General features: G+C 33.7%; 1 protein-coding gene across 1 annotated transcript; it reads left to right on the forward strand.

Moving 5' to 3' along the window:
* Window positions 1-7642: 7642 nt before the first annotated feature.
* On the forward strand, window positions 7643-18550 carry TPST1_8 (Protein-tyrosine sulfotransferase 1; the record flags this gene model as incomplete). The annotated part of the gene is made up of 5 exons (XM_051219219.1): window positions 7643-7787; window positions 8805-9138; window positions 11784-11959; window positions 16029-16104; window positions 18361-18550. The coding sequence occupies 5 exons, from the start codon at window positions 7643-7645 to the stop codon at window positions 18548-18550; spliced, it is 921 nt and encodes a 306-aa protein (XP_051068300.1).
* Between the last annotated feature and the right edge of the window lie 2655 nt (window positions 18551-21205).

Raw genomic sequence — 21205 nt, forward strand, 5'->3', positions numbered from 1 at the left:
TCCAGTAATCCAATATAATATAGTATAATGAATTTGACATGGATTAGATATGAACTCTATGAAAATTGTTTTCAAACAAATAAGAGAAATATTCATGAATATTATAGATCTATACAATAAAATGATAATTTTATCAATGGTTAAGATCATGTGTCAGTTGAAGCTAGACCACCATGGGAAACCTGGAAGCACTGGACGGCCATTTCGTCCTATTGTGGGACTCTTCAAGCAGTGTGCATCCACGACCTCGAACCCAGGACCTACTGGTTTCGCGCGCGAGCACTTAACCACTAGACCACTGAGCCGGCATTCAACGGTGTTTATGTCTAACTCCAACTAGTCCACGAAATTGAGCAATACATCCACCATTGTCTTCAGTGAGTTACTATCTCACAACAGACCCGGTTGAACTCCACTGGTCACTACTTCTCACTAGAACTCCAGGATATACCTCGTGAAGCCAGTCACAAAACGGCCGTCCAGTTCTTCCAGATTTTCCATGGTGGTCTAGCTTCAACCGACTCATGATCTTAACCATTGAAGTTACTATAATATCCACAAAACCCATCTGATGATAATTTTATGTTTGGTATATATTACTGATCATTTTAATCGCACGGAAAAGACTTTCATATATTATAGATGAGAAATTCAGTATTAGGATTTCATTTATGAATTATGTCATTCATCTTGTGGCTATTGCTCTAGTACTTCCTGATACACACATAAGAATAAGAATTCTTTCAAGGGAGGTATTTGGTCGTCGCTTCCTAGTATTTGCTACCATATCCTTTTACTTTGTCTTGGACCTGACAGATTAGGCCTCTGATTTTATTAGATATAGGGCAAACAGTATTTCAGCTAACGTTTCTTTTGTACGACACCACGCATATACCCTTTGCATATATCTGCGTACATGAATTACATAGAACAAAGAACGTCTGCAGTTCTTATACATAAATATACATATCGCATAGCCAGATGAAGTTAAGTGAGCCCCGACTTGGAAACTGATTTAATCAAGGATAAAACGGAGTGGATAATTAGTCCTATCTCAGTCGACCGCTTAAGTTGGCTAGCACGTTTGTCCCTACTATCTTGCAGCGCCACGACGGGGCCTTATGTTGGATTTTACTGCTTACCTATAAAAAAAGATAAGTATTTAAAAATAACCGTGTTTATATAGCGTTTTACACAAGGCGGCGTCCAAATTAACCTATTCGTTAACGAGTGATTATTAACACCAATTCAATATATAGGTATAGGTCAGCAGCAGTATGTCTCAATATACACAAAGTGAAAAGAAAGATTCTCTGATACAACACAGCATGCAATGGAATCACACTTGACAGAGAAGCTTTGGAAGATGTTAAAACTTCTACATAACTGGACAGCATCATTAATGTACACGGTGGATCTGATGCAGACATGGAGGCCAGGATCGACAGAGCAAGAGGAGCTTATCTACAACTGAAGAACATCTGGAACTCATAACACCTGTCAACCAACAGCAAGGTCAGAATTTTCAACACAAATGTCAGAGCAGTTCTACTGTATGGGGCTGAAACTTGGAGAACTACGATAGCCATCACCCACAGGATACAAGTGCTTATTAACAGCTATCTACACAAAATACTTCAGATCCGTTGGCCAGACACAATCAGCAACAACCTACTATGGGAGAGAACAAACCCGATCCCAGTGGGGGAAGAAATCAGGAAGAAGCGCTGGAGGTGGATAGGATACACATTGAGGAAAGCACCCAACTGCGTCACGAGACAAGCCCCTACATGGAATCCTCAAGGTCAAAGGACAAGAGAAAGACCAAAGTACCCATTACGCCGGGAAATAAAGATAGGCATGAGAAAAATGAACAAGAATTGGATAGAACCAGAAAGGAATCCTCAGGTCAGGGTGGCTTGTAGAAAACTAGTCGGTGGCCTACGCTCCAAATGGGGGAGGGTTACAGGCGTAAGTAAGTAAGTAAGTAAGTAAGTAAGTAAGTAAGTAAGTAAGTAAGTAAGTAAGTAAGTAAGTAATTAAGTAAGTAAGTAAGTAAGTAAGTAAGTAAGCAAGTAAGTAAGTAAGTAAGTAAGTAAGTAAGTAAGTAAGCAAGTAAGTAAGGTAAGTAAGTATGTAAGTGAAGTAAGTAAGTAAGTAAGTAAGTAAGTAAGTGGTAAGTAAGTAGTAAGTAAGTAAGTAAGTAAGTAGAAGTAAGTAAGTAAGGTCTCGGGTTCGAATCTCGCTAGGCAGAATCGTGGATATGCTCTGCTGAGAAGTCCCACAATAAGACGAAACGACCGTCTATTACTCCCAGGTTTTCCATGGTGGTCTAACTTCAATTGACACATAATCTGAACTATTAAATTATATATTTATCAAGTAACAACAATGAACTGAAATCTACATTAAGACATACTTAACAAAAGAAATGCGATATCATCATCCTATCAAGTTAGTTATTGTAATAAAACAAAAAGAAAAAAAGAAACGATATAAAGTTCATTTAAAATCAAGTATAATACATTACATGACTTACTTTTCATGTAAATTTACTTAACTACTAATTAATGATAATAAATTTCCACTGTATATCTAACACAATGCGTATGTTTTTTTAATTTTTCTCTTAACAACTACTACAGGGTATTATTTTTTAACCAATCACTTAATATTTATCCATAAAACAGGGTCATTTCAATAAATTTTTTTAAAAATTTTTTCTTCTTCTACATAGTTGAAAAATAAATAAATTCAAATATTCATTGAAATCATAAGTCAATTGAAGTTAGACCACTATGGAAAACTTGGGAAATTACTAAAATCTCTACAAAACCCCTTCTGATCAAATATTTATGTGTATTTACAACGAATTAATTAGGTGACATTTTGTCTTGTTGTTTTGTTTTTATTTTTGATTACCTGTCGAATGTTCAAATAGTTTAATGAAATCACCATAACAATTAGAATGAAACTAGAAAAAAAAAATTAATCCTTATCAATTATATATTATTCATGACCTAGACAATCATAGAATACCTGGGAACACTGGAAAGCTATTTCGTCTGAATATGTTCTTTTAATTTATTTTAATCAATATAAAGTATAATTATTCAAATAAAAGGTGTGGTCTTACTTGTCAAATATTATGGATAGTGACTAACAGTAGAATTTAGGACACGAGTTTCATCCTATTTGGGAAGATTCAAGCAAAGCAATACCAAGTGAACTAAAATATCAATTATAAACAAAAATTAAAAAATTAAAAAAATAAAAATAAATAATTTTGATTGGTTAGAATTGGAAGAACATTCAAACCTATTGAATAGTAAATTTATACAATATGATTGGAATGATTTTCTTTTTCTTTTCTTTTTTCTTCTATTTTTTTTCTTTTTTAACGAAATATTATTCGGCATAAAAAATTGTTTTTTTCATTAGTTTTACTCTTAAAACGTATTGTCATATATCCAGTAAACGAATAAATATAAATGAAAAGTAAGTTAATAAACTGTATCATATTCTGTTATTGAATTGATGAGTTCATTAAAGTTAGAACATCATGGAAAATCTGGAAGCACTGGACTGTGTATTCACGATCCCATTCGTAGAATTCGAACACAGGAACTATCGATTTCGTGCTTCCAGGTTTACCATGGTAGTCTACCTTTAATCAACTCATAAATCTAACTATAAAAATTACTAAAACCTCCATAAAACCCCCTTCTGATAATGTAATATATTCACTATAAGATATACATTGTTTCTTCTTATTTATTTTATCTGAATATTTATACTGACTAACAAGATATAGTAAATGATGGTTATCGGTTTTTTTTAAGAAACGTTTTTAGTTTGTAATTGATTATTTGACACCCCTATGAACTTTAATTATTTTAACAAAAACATTTTAATTTCAGTGGTTGAGATCATGAGTCAATTGAAGCTAGACCACCATGAAAAAACCTGGAAGCACTAGACAGCCGTTTCGTCCCATTGTGGGATTCCTCAACAGCGCGCATCCACAATCCCGCTCTCCGGATTTGAACCCAGGGCCTTTAGTCTCGCGCACGAGTGCTTGACCACTAGACTATTGAGCTAGCCGGCATCCAACAGTGTTAAGATCTAACTTCAATCAGTCCACGAAATTGAGCGACACATCCACCAATGTCTTCAGTGAGTAACTATCTGACGAGTCCCGTAATGAGACGAAACGGCCGTCTAGTACTTCCAGGTTTTCCATGGTGATCTAGCTTCAATTGACACATGATCTCAACCACTGAAATTACTATAATATCCACGAAACCCTTCTGATTTCAAAAAACATTCTAATCATTTTCATCATATTATATTCACTAAATCTATTGTTAATATTTGTATTTACGCAATCTAGTATTGTAATCTTTCTATTACGTTATCTTGGTTATTTGTCTTCACATTTCCTCACGGAATTGGTACTTTAACAAAAAAAAATTGTCATATATATATATACGATTGTACAGCTTGATGATAAATTCGTTGAAAAAAAGAGATCCGTTCACTGAACTTCATGTTTTTAATTGATAAATTATCTGTTTTGATGAATGACAAAATTCGATTAAATGAAGGACTATTTTAATGGTTTATCATTTCATTATAAGTAGAAAGATATTTAAGGTTATTTCAATAATGTTAACTATAGACATAAAGTGAAATACACTTCAACAATATATTCATTATAAAATGAGAATAACTAATGAAAAGTTGAGCAATACCTTGTATGACAACAGAAATATCTGATCATGTTGTTGGAGTAACTATATTTGATGTACTCATTGAAATGAATCCGTAGACAACAATAAGTTTCAATATAAATATGGAATCTTATTAATGTTATATAGAATGTGGTTTAAATCTTAGTTTGAATATATTGTTTCTATATAAAGTGCATTATTTTGTATTAATAGAACAGAAGTCTGGTAATTTCATCATATTTATTACAATACTTTATACAAACCTAGAAAAGATTCATTGATGCTTAAAATGTTTTGAACATCTTAATCTATTTTAAATTCACTTGGTATTGTTCTACTTCAATCTTCCCATTGATGTTTAGAACTGCAATTGATCAGTCTCTTATTAACATGTGTTCATCCTGTACGGACTCCCTCGATATTGCCTTAATTCACAAGTATTATTAACAAAGATGAGTAGTGACTAGCAATAGAATCCAGAAAGCGCATTTTGTCCTATTTGGGACTCGCTAGCTGGATGTACCTTTATCTCAGATTTGATGTTCACTATGTGACTCGAACCCGATACTGTTCGCTTCATACCAAGTGAAATTAAACTTCACTCCATTGCACAAGCAAGTGGTTATCGGGACTCAGTAGCTAATTGGATAATGCGATAGCGTCTGAGGCTAGTGGTTCTGGGTTCGATCCTTAGAGTGGACATGAACTCTGAGATACAGATACCTCCAGCTGACGAGTCCCAAACAGGACGAAACTCTCTTCCTGGATTCTACTGCTAACCACCATCCAACATTGCTTAACTTATTTTATTGTAAATAACCTCCTTATTTAATCAGCATAGTATGTTTTTCTTCTAACATCATGTCATAGTGAATTTGATTTAAACGGTTGAAAATATTTTTTCCAATCTCTCTATATACAGTGAATTCAAGTTAAATGTAATATCGGTGATTTTTTTATTTTTAAGCGAATCCAATTAAGAAGAAAATTATCACTAGGTTTAAATCACAATTGATTGATCACTGGGTGGTGACCAATGTCATGTGTGTCAAGTCCTTATTTATGCAGATCGAATGCTATCGACTATGGTGGACACACATGACATTGGTCACCACCCAGTGATCAATCAATCGTGATTACATCTCAGTCCTACAGGAGGTTGGTCGAGGCCTGGATAGCTCAGTGATAACGTCTCTAACTGTGAAGCTGGGTGACACGGGATCGAATCCGTCAGGGAGCACCAGTTACCTCAAGATTACAGGTACACCTTGCTGACGAGTGCTAAGTAGCACGAAACCTGGGTCCAGGGTTTCCTGTCGACTACCTCCAAGCAGCATCAATTGGGTTTAAATATATGACTCTGTAACAAAGTTTCTATTCAGCACTTGCACTGTTTCACTGAACTCATTTTAACGGCTAATTTTTAATACTTATTTCGATTGTTATAGAAAATTTCTTCACTAGAACATTGTTGAATTTCGGTGTTATTAGACAAATGCAAATAAATATGAGAATGTCGATATGTAGGTTGTATGGCAATATGTAGTTTCCTACTTTTTTCTGTTGGTTTATTAATTTTCAGGTTTAATTTTTATGATAGTCAAACAATATGAGTTAACGGTACTGTAGTGTGTGCTACTGATATTGATAGATATCAGTAGTATGTATCATCAGTTGGAAGTGAAATATCTGGCGGCAGAAGGTCAAGAAGATTGAAGAGAAGAGAACATAAGTGGAGAGTGGTTGATGTACAAACAAATTAACTATCAAGTCTAAGACAATTAAATGACATTTTGTAAATGAAGTATTTACTGTATAGTTCTTAGATTTTACTAAGACGTTCTGATATTTTGTATACAAATATAATCGGTCGTCCCCACTTGTGTTCTAGTTCACTACCGTACTCTATTACGCTATTGAAATACTCTAGTAAACTTTATGAGATTTTATTAAGATAAGGTATTAAAAGGCATACTTCTATATAAATAGTTTCCACTTTCGTGAGGTAGGTTTACTTCACACTATTAATTCTTTTCATTGAGCAAAATCAAATGGAAAAATATTATTTTTACCCCCAAATGCCTTGGTACGGCCGAGAGTGGGGAGATTCCGCCCTGCCCCTCGAAATGCTCTTACATGGCCACGCATATATAGCCTCTGCTAGGAAAGTCCCACTCATTGCCTTCTCGTGACGGTGGTGTTGTTTACCAAATTGAGAGGACGAAAAGAGAATGTCCGGCGCTTTAACCAGGTTGGTGGATATGGAGAGTTCACCTAGGGAAGCTGGAAAACCCTGATTCCAAACCAATGGTGCACATGAGCTCCAGGATCCTGAAGGAACAAATGGCGTATGAACCAATTGTTGGTCACCGGTTTCCATGGGACTGCATCTCCTTACGATGCTTCACTGCCTTGTGGATCAGACTTTCAGGTTAAAAGCTCCGAGTGTGGCCCCCTAAGAAAACCACCTGCTTTGGTTTGGGCACCCGGTCAGTATCACAACCCTCACAAATATCAAATGTGATATGTGTAGCGCATATGTGTTTGATGCCTCCTTGTACCAATATCTATGTGTTAAAATAAATAAATAAATTTCAGTAGTTTAAGTTTAAACATTTACCTAATGTAATAGTATCAATTGCATACATGTCTATGAAATGAAATCATCATCAATCTAAAGATAGAATAAGTTTTCAATAAAGATATTAAGTGTATGTAAAAAATTGGAATTCAGAATTCCATTTTCTCTTTGGAAAAAACTATTTAGAATTTACTTCTTAAATGGTATTGGTCATAAAACAGCTCAGAATAATACTTTGTTTTATCATACAAATTTTTCAGAATATACATTAAGGATATGCTATGGACAGTTTAAAATATTGCTCTATGCTATTGGATGGTTCAGTATTATGCTATTGGGAGTAAATATATTTAATCGAATCAACTCTATTAAGTATCAATTTCAAGTATTATATGAATTACAAAAAAACAATATCAACCAATATGATCCAAATGATTCATCTTTCATATTTATTGGAGGACATCAAAGTACAGGTAAACTAGATTTTCCAATAACATGAAATGATGGAAGTAATGATGATAGTTTATTTCAAAATGTGGTTTGTGGAGATTGTAATAATTTTTTTTATTAGTTGAATTCATGAGTTGATCTAAGATATCCATTCTAATAGTAATCATATACTTATTAGCGATTAGCCTTAAGATGAAACTCTTGAAATTCTAGTGAGAAGTCATGATTAGTGAAATCCAATCCGTGTCGGGTGGAGACAGTTATCCATTTTAGACAATGAATGAAGGGTTGCTCAAGATCATGAATCGTTTGAAGTTAGATAATAACATCTGTCGGATGACGGCTCAGTAGTCTTAAGGTTTAAAGTTCGCGCACGAAACCGAGGGTTATAGGTTCGAGTCCGGCGTGCGGGATCGTGGAGGATTCCCATGCTATGACGTTAATGGCCGTCCAGTGCTTCCGAGTTTTCAATGGTTATGATGTGATCTTCACAACTATTTGTACCGAGGACTGTCTACAACACCATACAAATTAAATCGCGACTATTTATTATTATTATTATTATTATTATTAATGGCTTTATTCAATATTGCATTTTGGTACAATATAGAATTCTCAGCACATGGTATTTAGATCTAGTAATTATCTATTATCTACTCAAATTCACTACTGAGGAATCGTCTTGCATTTGAGTGTCCAGTCACTATTGTATACTTGTTGTCAGTTTATCACTACGTAAGTTATAAGTTTCAAATGCAATTTCCCATACAAATGAATGTACAGAACGTTGTAAATAAAAAGGTGGTGTTACATGCTAATTCAATTTCATCGGCCGTATGGTATCAATTAAAGATTGTTCAATTTCCTTTAAACACCTTAAATTACTTTATGTAGATCAAGATAAAAGCAATAATTAGTAGCAAAATGTTTGTATAACTGCTGATGTAAAAGTATTATATTTGATCTGTGTCATATCTCAGTTTACAGTATAATGTGCTGTAGGAAAGTATTCACCATATTAATATTTCGTCTCATTTCAGGTACCGGATTAATGCGCATTCTTCTGGACATTCATCCATTAGTTCGTTGTGGACCTGAACCAATCGTGACTAGGGAGCTATTAAGGTATAGAAGACATCTGGAGACCATGAGTGATCTATTGTCACAGTCTGGGATTACTGAAAATGTGTTGGATGATGCCAGTGCAGCATTTATTGCAACAGTTATTCAAGAAATGGGCCCCAAAGCTCCAAGACTTTGTCACAAGGATCCCTCATCATTTATATATCTTGAGGAACTGGCTGATATGTTTCCGAAAGCAAAATTTATTCATATGATTAGGGACGGAAGGGCTGCTATTGCGTCTACAATACAGTAAGTATGTCTATGTAGATTTAAAAATGTATTGTCAGTTCATTAATAAACATATATAATTTGACGTTCATTATTATAAAACTTAAAAATTCAATCTACGACGACGAAAAAAACAAGTTTTACAGGAGGAATCACTCGACCATAGTGAAGTTCTCTGAAAACGGCCTGACTATCTTGATGGGAGATCTAAACGCCAAAGTTGGAATGGAAAACACCGGATATCATGGAACGGCATGAACTGCGAGAAAGGAACGAGAATGTTGAGAGATTTACAAATTTACTTGCAATCAACAATATGGTCATAAATTTCATGCAATTAGTCCCCTTTATGAATATATATATATATATATATATATATATATATATATATATATATATATATATATATAAGAGGTTATTAGGTGTTATAATCAAGGAAACATTAAGGATGGATGGTGTAATAGTTGAGTGGAGTTCAGGGACCGATAAGATAAATTGTGTGATAATTTTAGAGGTAATAAAGGATTCATGGAATTAACAACTGATAAGATAGGTTACATAATGAGTAAATAGAATTTGAAAAGTTAACTTAATTTAAGGGGATCAAGTGAGCGGAAATGTGTGAATGAAAAGTTGGTTTAAGAATTAGGTAATGGGGGAGGGATATAACACAAAGTAAATATTTTAAAATAAATAAATGAATAAAATAACCCAAATAACAAAAATATGGATTACCAGGGTAATAATAAGTTTATTAATGTCTCCTTTTGAATACATAGATCCGGTTTAAGTTTTTTTTATCAGGATTGCTTCAGCGAAACGGAGAGCAGTCGGACTTCTTTGTCTGTTGATAGTTTTAAAGGCGTGAGGGATGTCGATGGTATGCCTGGTGTCGAGTAAGTGCCGGGCTATTGCACTGTTGAGAGTCCTAGTCCCTCGCAGCCTCAGGTTCTTTGGAACATGCTCAGAAACATGGTCGTAGGCGGCACAATATTTTCACACAAACTCATTCACTAAGCTATATGTGTCTCACCGGGTCACACCACGGAGAATCAGATAGATCACGTTTGTATCAATAAAAAATTCAGAAGGACAATGCAAAACGTGAGAATCAGGAAAGGAGCTGATATAGATTCAGATCACCACTTAGTGGTTGCCAAGATGAAGATGAAGCTAAAGAAACACTGGACAACTGGATAAACAGCATTACAAAGGTTCATTGGTGGTCTAGCTTCAATTGACTCATGATCTCAACCATTGAAATTACCATAATATCCACAAAAGCCCTTCTGATATAAATGAACAATTGTCCGAAAAGTTTAACTATCAAAAAAGGATACCTTAACGATCGTTAAATTTAAAAAGGGATAACAAGGAAAAACAAAATTTATGTTAAATATAAATGTCCAGTTGATAAAGATGAGAGGGTTGGTCAATAAATATACGATAGTGTCGGTAATTATGTTAAGCCCATATATCTTATTCTAGCATTCGGACGGCTCATTCTATTCATTCTTCTTGAGTCACATTTTGACCTTATTAATTATTCACTTATCAGCCTTGACTGATTTTACATGAGCGTATTTATGTGTACACACTTTATCCTATTTATCACATGTCTGTAACTTATTTTTGTGTAACTATAAATATTAATTAACGCTTGGCTAAGTGGAGTTGGTTCACATGCCTTCTCCATTGTACGTCGTTTCGCTCTCTCTTCTTCAGTCCCTTCGCTACATCTCTCTGATTATCTGTTCCGGTCATCGATTGTACAAAATATATGTATTGGAATATCTATTCCGTTATTCACTAACGTGATCTAAGTCGATAATTATATACGAGGATTGACGATATCTCAATAGCAATCAGAAACGATCTCACTGGAGCCAGATCCTGGGCCACTAAAATATAGAAATGATTATGATAAAAACTAGTGAATAAGAAAAAAACAAAAAGCGGTGAGACTATAATTTATGGACGACATTTCAGCGACGCTGAACTGACCTTGAGAGTGTCCACCTTATAGCTAGGACCAAATGAGGGTTATAAAACTGTATGAAGAATAAGAATCATGATTTCCAGTTGATGGTTAAGGTTAGGAATTAGATTTAGGGTTTTCACCATTATCTTTAATGGTAAAATTCTATTCATACAAATGGATGAATGAATTTCGCACCAAAATCCGAGACCTGTTATTTTATACCTGCTTAGTTCGTTCATAAATTATAGTCTCGCACAAAAAAAAACGTTAAAGGAACTATTGACAGGTAGTTTGTTTAACGTATTTATTACTTTAGTATATAAGATGTTTTAATAATATGTATCAAATTGTCTTTGAAATAAAACCCAATTTTTTTGACAACCTTCTCTGATGTTAATATGCATTTGTTAAAGAAACTGTATTCGTGGATTAGTTGAAGTTAGACATTAATAACGCTGGATGCCGGCTAGCTCAGTGGTCTAGTGGTTAAGCGCTTGTGCGCGAGACTGGAGGTCCTGGGTTTGGATCCCGCGAGGCGGGGTCGTGGATGAGCACTGCTTCCCGGTTTCCCGTTATGGTCTAACTTCAATTGACACATTATCTCAACCATTGAAACTGTATTTACTTGACATTTGAAATAAATCTATTCCATATATTTTTCTTTACCTTTAATACTTTATTGAAGACGTGGTATACATCCATTTTACACATTAGAAAATATCACTACAGCAATTTTATCTTGGGAAAGAACAACATCACAAATGTTGGAAGATTGTCAATACATTGGAATATTTCGGTGTTTATCTATCCGTTATGAATGTCTTATATTAAATCCACGTGAAGAGATTAAAAAGGTTCTTGGTAGGTTAATATATTTCAATTATTTAAATAATCATTAGTTTATTGTACAAAATTATAGAAATATTCCTAAAGATCATTGGAATATCTGTTTACTAGTGGAAGATTGAAATTCTTGTTCTGTCGTAAAAGAAAGTATATACATTGTCGTAATTAATTTTATCCAAATGTAATAATTCGCTAATATAATGCTGTATGTAAACTTTTATAAGAGATATGATGGCGAGACAATAATGTATGAACGAACTAATCAGGTATAAAATAACAGGTCTCGGATTTTGGTGCGAAATTCATTCATCCATTTGTATGAATAGAATTTTACCATTAAAGATAATGGTGAAAACCCTAAATCTAATTCCTAACCTTAACCATCAACTGGAAATCATGATTCTTATTCTTCATACAGTTTTATAACCCTCATTTGGTCCTAGCTATAAGGTGGACACTCTCAAGGTCAGTTCAGCGTCGCTGAAATGTCGTCCATAAATTATAGTCGCACCGATATGATTGACATTTGGAACAGTTTTGTGAGATCTGATTAGTTGAATTATATAGGAAGCATTTAGTTGTGATTGAATGTGAAATTTTTATCATTCTGATGAAAATTATTTTTGACAGTTGAATTTGCGTGTTGATTTGAGCTAGACCACCATTAAAAACCTGAAAGCACTAGAGGGCGAAGTCACGATCCCTCACGTAGAACTCAAATCCAGGACATTCGATCTCGTGCGCGAACGCTTAACCTCTAGACCATTGGGCTGACATCTGACCGTGTTATCTGTGCAACTTCATTCGATTATTGGTCCTCGGTTAATGTCCTGCATGAGAGATCGTGGATGTCCATAATTATATTTTACAAAGGCCAAAAATAAGGCAATGTTGTGTGTTAAAAATGGTAAACGTTTGCATCTGTTACGACATATATATACTTCAAAATTGTATTATTTGCAAATTAGGTCATTCAATAAAGGTCAGAATGATTTGGAGTAAAGTGTCCATTCACAATAAGTAGAATAGTATTATAGCAAAAATGAAAATGCAAAAAAAATTGTGTGAATAAAATGCATAGTAGGAGAATTTCATCTTGTCAATTGAGATAATAATAATAATATTGTTGTGTGAATATAATATGTAATAAGGGGGATGTTATCAAGGCAATTACGATAAACGAATTGGGAATGATGGATGTGAAGAGTAAGATAGAGGTAATCAAAAAAAGAGGGGGTAAAATGTTTACAGTATTCAGTTTAGGTATCCGGTGTTCCTGTCATAGGCCAAGGTAAACAAAAAGGCTGGATAAACTTTTTCTGGATACATAAGTTTGGTTTTCTGGAGTTGATTCAGATGGCTTCGGCTATGTAGAACAATCGTAATCTAGCTCCTTGAGGTAGATATTTTGGAACTTGATATAAAACAGAGAAAGCTTCCTTTATTTAGATATGATGTTCACTATCTACCAAGTGAGAAAGGATAGTGCTGTTAATCGATTTAGTGACTCCTTTTCCCAAGGATGCTGGTACATGTTCACGAACACGCAAGGATAAATCCCTCTGAGTACGGCTTATGTACCTAGCTCCACAGGAGCAGTTGGATTGGTATACATACATGGAGGAGCCCTTCTTCGGCAACCTATCCTTGATTAGTTGTGTGAGTACTGGTTCAGTGGATAAAATTATGCGTAGCTTGGCGGTGTGAAACGTCCTTTCGACAGATCATTTGAGTCGACGTGTTAAAATATCACCCGCTATTTCCCCTTTAAAGTCTAGTCTCAGATATAGGGTTTTTTTACTGACTGTGTCACAATTTCTTCCTTCTAGAAAGTAGGAAATCTAGAAAAGCTATACTATTGTCTTTCTCCGCCATATTGGTGAATTTAATGGCTGGGTGGACGTTATTGAAAGCGTTCAACATTTCCTGTTTGTCGATATTTTCGTCACATGCGATTATTGTGTCATCTATGTATCGACAGTAATAATCAAGCCTACTTAGGATGTCTTTAAACGGTCCATTTTTTAGTGTGGCCAGAAAAATATTAGCAAGGATCGGGCCTAAAGGTGATCCCATTGCTACCCCATCTACTTGTCTGAAAAATTCATTGCTAAACTTAAAGTAGGTATTCATAGTGCATTTCAACAGAAGTTCTTTCATTTTGCTTACTGGGATCTGCATCTCTATTTTCTTTTCTAGCAATTGTTCGCATATGTAATCGATAGTTTCAGTCAGAGAGATGTTAGTGAACAGAGATGTTATGTCTAGTGATAACATGGTTTTGCCATTTATGTTCATATTTTTAATTGTATCCACAAATTCAAAGACGTCTTTAATACTATACTCAACCAGTTCTTGGTGCGATGGTTCTAATAATTTAACCAACCATTTTGTTTTTGAATGGTATAGTGAGTTTGACATATCCAGAATCGGGCGTAAAGGAACATCAGGTTTATGAATCTTAGGCAGACCATATAATTGAGGAGTATGTGTTCCAGAAGGCTTGAGCGCATTATATGTATGTATTGATGTTGTTTTAAAACTTTTAATACTGCAGTTAGTTGACGTTCGGTCTTTTCATTGAGGTCTTTACATGACTCAAGCTTTTGAAATTTAGTTTGAACACTCAGTAGGGAATTCATCTTATCTATGTAATCTGTCATGTTTAGAATTATGGTGTCTGATCCTTTAGATTAGTAAAAGATTTCTTTCTTTGTTCACTCCTTAATGTACCCGAAATGGTATTTGTTTTTATTCACCTATTGTCAGGTTAATAGATTGTGAATGTGCAAAATATTAAACATAGGATATTTATTCCTAACTGAGATAATGAATGGATCAATATTAGACCACTATTGAAAAGCTGGAAACACTGGACGGTTGTTTCGTCCTTGTATGGGATACCTCAGATTATTTTTTCGCGCGCGAGACCGAAAGTCTTAGGTTTGAGTCGTGTAAGCACACTACTAGGACAAAACGGTTGTTCAGTGCTTCTAGTCTTTTCACTGGTGATCTGTTACTGATCCATTCATGATCTCAATCTCAACTCAACAATCTCCATAACCCCATACTGATATTTATTTCTCTCGAATTTTTTCATTTAGAAAGTTATCAAGTTTTAATCCATGATTCAGGCAAAGGGAAATAAAAATTACTTTATCGAACTGGTAACATTTTCAGTTGATATATAAAGTCATTACTGACTATTCTAAATACATAAAGAATTTTAAGATCATATATATGGAATTAAAAAGAAAGTACATTTTTTCTCTGAACTGCTAGGGTGATTCAGCAAAGATAAGGAAACACTAAGAAACGTTTCATCCAATCAGCGTTCACTTGAAGTTTTAGCCAGAAACATCAAGGAATTGAAACGTCACATGTAGAGGTTCTGATTGGCTGATTTCTATACTGCTACTATGTTTAGTAGCATTTCAGAATCTTCGAGCGGCCCAAGGACATTTAAAATATTATAAAAACCCTGTATTTTCCGTATTGAAATGAACCTTGGAGTAAAGTACTTCTCGCATATTTTGCATCTTCTCTCTCGTGTTCAGGTCGCTGTATAGTTCTAGTTTGGGGGTTACAGAACAGCTTAGGAAACGAATATAGCATTCAATTTGCATGACTTATCATGAACAATTTCGAAATCGATTACCTATAGAAAAAAGAAAATTTGATTAACATGTTTAATATTACCTATGTCAAATACTTCCTACAACTAACTAATATAAAAATACGAACTAGTGAATCTCTTATTAAAGTGATCATATTGCTACTTGATCAATAGATTTCACTCAGTAATAAGAACTAGACAAGAATGTTAATGATTATTACCAAATTCTTCAACCATTTTAAATATCTTACCCGATTAAACATGAGAATGATTCTTGGATCTCAAAAATCCATTCAAAGTGATAATTACTAAGATTGAATCTTAATAGAAATATAGATAGATTTATTTACTTTTTATTCAGTTCTAATATAAGATTGAATATTCTGTTACGTAATATCTTTATATCATCTATATATCCTTGTGAGATATTCGAACAATGATGCCAATTTTTTATTTTATATTTATTAGATTTTCTTGAATTACCATGGGATGATAAGTTATTGGAACATGAAAAGTTTGTTCATAATACATCGAAATTAAACAAGTAAACTAATGTTTTATTAAATACTTATGTACTATATACGTTAAATAGAAAGCTAAATACTATATATACAAGTATATTATTATTGGCTTTATTCAATATTATAGTTTTAGTACAATATAGGATCCTCAGCATAAAGTATTTCAACAAGTTTCCTTGCCTTATTTCTTGATCGACTTTTGCGATGAATGTTTAGTGGTCACCAGTTAGATGTTAGCAGTTGAGGAATAGACATTTGAATAATATGCTTTTTTTTCGATGCATATTATCAGCAACCATGATGTATTTGATTGGGCCTCTTTTGTAACTTGTTGAGCAAAATGTCGTAAACATGTTACAAACGCTACTGAATAGGTTATGCGACTAATGGGTATAATGATGTATTAAAACAAATAAGAAAACAGATGACTTGTTGAAATATCCAGATGACAGGAACAGGTAACTCAGATACTCAAACAAACCACCTGGAATTTTAGATTCATTATCAACTTCATAGTTTATTATAGTTAACAAATACAAATACAATATGTATATTGATAACAAACTGTTTGATAACATACTATCCACTTGTTTATATACACCTTTAAGCTAAAATTAATTTAAAATGTAGTTTTCTGATATTTGAAATGTAAATACTTTCATTCTCTTTAGTTATTAAAGTAATTCGTTATTAGAGGTAAGACAACATTGAAAATCACTGGCGAAGATAAAATACATCTGTTGAAGTACAAAAATTTGTCGAATTTCGACGATGAATGATAACTCCATAGAGTGAAGAATAATACAATTCCCAGAACATATTTGTCAACTATGATTCCAAGAACAGTGCTCTGAATGAACACATTTCTTTTAACATTTGAGTCCATACCAGTTTTTATAAATCGTTTCCAAACAAAAGTACCAAGTGAGCATATTGATAGAAGCCTATACCCATTTCAAGCAAAGATGTATGGTCACTAGCAGTGAACTCCAGGAAATGTGTTTCATGTCATTTGGGACTCGTCGGCTGGATGCATCTACACCATAGAGTTGATGTCCGGGACTCGAACCCCGTACCCTTCGCTTCAAACTATTTCGCATTATTTACTTAACTACTGAGTCCATATAGTCACTTGTGCGTGCAGGGGGGGGTGAATTTCAATTTTAATTCATACATATATTGCTTATCGGCTTGGCAATATCGAGGCAATCAGTACAAGATGCACATATTACCAAAAGAGATGGATCAATCACAGTCATAAACATCAGTGGTACGATCCAAACAACCAATATACATATGTTTAAAAACTATACTCATTTTGTTTTGAAGCCATCATTAAAATGTTAGTATTTTTGACAACCAACAGAATAGAAGTTACATTACAAACAATGTTAACGATTATATATTGCGTAGACATCTAATATTAAATCTAACAATCGATATCAAATTTGCATAATCAAACTTTCAAACATATTTTCCGAGTAAGTCAGATAAATATGGGCATATATATGGCAATGGAAACATGATATCTGGAAAATGTCAATGATAGTAAAGAATAAATTCTTCAACAAACTGTAATTGCTTTATTCATTTTTGTATTGGTTGTTAAAATCTTCCCAATGATAATTAGAACTGGAATTGATCAATATCTTATTGGCATATATACAACATTTTCGGATTGCCTCAATATTGTCTTAAATCACAAGATTTTAAGGCAGAGATGGATGATGATTGGTGGTGGAATCCAGGACGCGCGTTTCGTTATATTTGGGACTCTTCAGCTGGATGTACTTGCATCTCAAGGTTGATGTTCACACTGAGATATTCAGTTGATGAGTCCCAAATAGGATAAAACACGCATTCTCGATTCTACTGCTAACCACCATCCATCTTCCCTTATAAGTTAGTTCTGTGAGTTTCAAATATATCTAAAGGGATGAAACAGTCTATGTGTATGTAAATAGATGGGGTATCTCACTGATAATAATATAATATTTCAGAAGGGGTTTTGTGGAGATTTTTAGAAATTTCACTGATTGAAATCATGAGTCAATTGAAGCTAGACCACCATGGCAAACCTGGAAGCACTAGAATCTCGCGGAGTGCGGGATCGTGGATGCGCACTGTCGAGGAGTCCCATACTAGGGGAAGAAACGGCCATCCAGCGCTTCCAGGTTTTCCATGGTGGTCTAGTTTCAAATGACTCACGATTTCAATCAGTGAAATAATATAACAGATGAGAAATTTTCGCATTTTCTTTATTACTTCCTTTTTATTAGATATGAAGCAAGTTCAATTCAAATAGTCAAATCAATCCATAATAATTCGTTGGATGCATGGTCAAATAATGATTCACCTATTCTGACAGAATTTTTCAAATTAATGACTACAAATAGTTCACTTTTAAAAGTATTAGGTTATGTAAGTGATGAAATCCAACCAAACTATAAAAATCTATGCAACAGTTAAGTGTTGTCACTGTAGAAAGTTTGTTTGTTTTCACACAGACATGAATATATTTTTTTAATTTGGCTTTCTTTTACAAATTGTAATCATGAACACTTTTCAATGGTTTTTATTTTTGAATCCTTCATAGTAACAATTTTTCATTGTATCTGTTTAGTTTAATTTTTATTAATGGTATGCTTTCTTGTTGGTGAAATGAAATAGTCACTGTAGTAACAATATTTTCCTTAAAAATCAATCGATAATATTTATTTAATAGTTGAATTCATGAGTCGATAGAAGCTAGACCATTATGAACAATCTGGAAGTACTGGACGGCCGTTTAGTCCTAATATTAGACTCTTCAACAGTGCACATCTATGATCCAACCCCGTGAGATTCGAACCCAGAACCTATCGGTCTTGCGCGCGAACACCGTTGGATATTGGCTCAGTGGTTTAGAGGTTAAACGTTCGTGAGTGAAAACGATAGGTTCTGGGTTCGAATCTCGTGAGCAGGATAATGAATGCACACTTCTGAGGAGTCTCATACTAGGACGGAACGGAATGACATTCATAAATTAGTATTGTATGAATCAAAAGACAATTAACTATACAACCAAAAATAATAATTAGCTAATCGGTTCTATGTAATTCAGAATTATTAACTATAACGTATAAAGTGTACATGGATTTATATTATTTAAATTTGCTCATATATAAGTGAAGTTTGAAAGTTGGTCTTTATTTCAAAGATCCAAAAATGTTTTGAATGATACACGCTCATTTGAAATAAATTCTGTTTTATGATTCTATTGAGTGTAGTGATTCAGTATAAACTTCAGTAAGCTTTAAACCAAGTTTGTGATAACGAATGGATGATATAAGATTAGTAATATATTCTAGGATTAATAAGTACAGTATTCATGCCAGTTTATAGAAATGACCAACTTGATATAGATAGTAATAATAAATGTGGATGATATTCGAACTATTGGACTGTTTAACGTGTTCTAATTCAAAAATTGTTTAGGTACTACGTTCTTCATATGTTTTATGGAAATGAAAACGTGAGCTGGGAAAATTTAATTCTTTTTATGTGGACGTCCTAGCAATGTATGGACGGTGTATTAAGGTCATTTCCTGAGCCATAACGAATTAATTAGAATAATCTGTAACTAGCGAAAATAAAACGAAAAAAAGAGCACTGAAGAACAAAGCAATAATTACTAAAATATGTCAGTCAGATCTACCATAATACATGTGTCAGGTGATTCAATGATATAATGTTCATGTTAGATATTATTCAAAATCAGCTAAGGTGACCATAGGCGGTGTCAATATAAAGCATCAGCAGGTGGGGAAGTTTAGTTGTTGGTCTCAGTAATAGAAAAGATTAAACATTTAAAGTTCCTTTAATCTCACTTGTGGAATGGGATATACTTAGATATGTAAGAACATTTAAAGCAATTTCAGAGGGGGAAGTAAGCATTGATACTACAAACAAAGAGTGGGAGTAGTTTTATTTTGTGGACAAATTGTGGTAGGTTATTCCAGAGTGTGGAAAATAAGCTGATCATGTAATTCCTAAAGAAAGGAGATTTAGAATGAGAGTATTTCACCAATGACAAAGAGTTGCAGATGCTGTAACTAGGAGTTTCTGCATACTGAATTGTTGCATTGGGTATGAAGTAATTTGAAGAAGATTATATTTAGTTTTAGTCTCCTCTTTCATAAAGTGTCGAATTCAATTCTAATACATCTGAACTTATAATTTAAGCTACAATCAATCGCTTGAATGATCAATGTAAATCATCTGTGAACGGATTCCAGCTTTAATTTATCCTTTATGCGAACAGCGCTAAGAATGAACGAACAGGATCTTAGAAGTGGTCGAACACCTACTTTGCAAATAAAAATATACTATGGCTTCACTAGAGACAAACGTATTTGTTTAAAAACAGAACGACCACTCCAAGACCAATACAACTGTTTATTATATGAGTAGTTTAATTTTGATCAATTAGATAGAAGTCTTCTATTTGATACTCAAACTAATAAACTAATGAAACATTTAATAATCAGATAATTACGAAATAAATAGATTGCATAATTTGCGCTAAACGAGAACCTTTTTATTCATCTATGTTGTGAGACGACCAAATATTATCCTGGGTTCTTTTTCTGTGACCTCATAATTATTATGTTGATTTAACACATCATCGAAGTCACGGAAACAATACACTATGAAGGCAGTTACATTAAAAATAAACTGACTAATTTGAGAATAACGCTTACATTATTTCGTACTTTCGCCAGAACAACACACTTTTACAGGCATCTATGGTATTATTTATTGATACTAAAAATTAAAACAGTAGGTGTTGAAACTTCGCAAAAAGATTGCCATATTAGTTTTACTATGTAGTTGTTAAATGTTGGGAAAAAATTATTTTAGTAGTATAGATGGATTTTTGGAGATTTATATAGTTCACATCATTAACTAATCTTGGTTATGGCTACAGTGTAATCCAAAATCTCCCAGGTATTTGTTTCATCTTAGTATGAAACTCATTAACAAGTGGACCCAAGACGACAATGGATGCTGAATCCAAAATCTTTGATTTCTTGACAACTTCTTAACTTCCATATCAGTGAATCGTCGTTTAATGATGTGGAT

The sequence above is a fragment of the Schistosoma haematobium genome, chromosome 2 (genome assembly GCF_000699445.3).
Source record: "Schistosoma haematobium chromosome 2, whole genome shotgun sequence".
Taxonomy (NCBI): domain Eukaryota; kingdom Metazoa; phylum Platyhelminthes; class Trematoda; order Strigeidida; family Schistosomatidae; genus Schistosoma; species Schistosoma haematobium.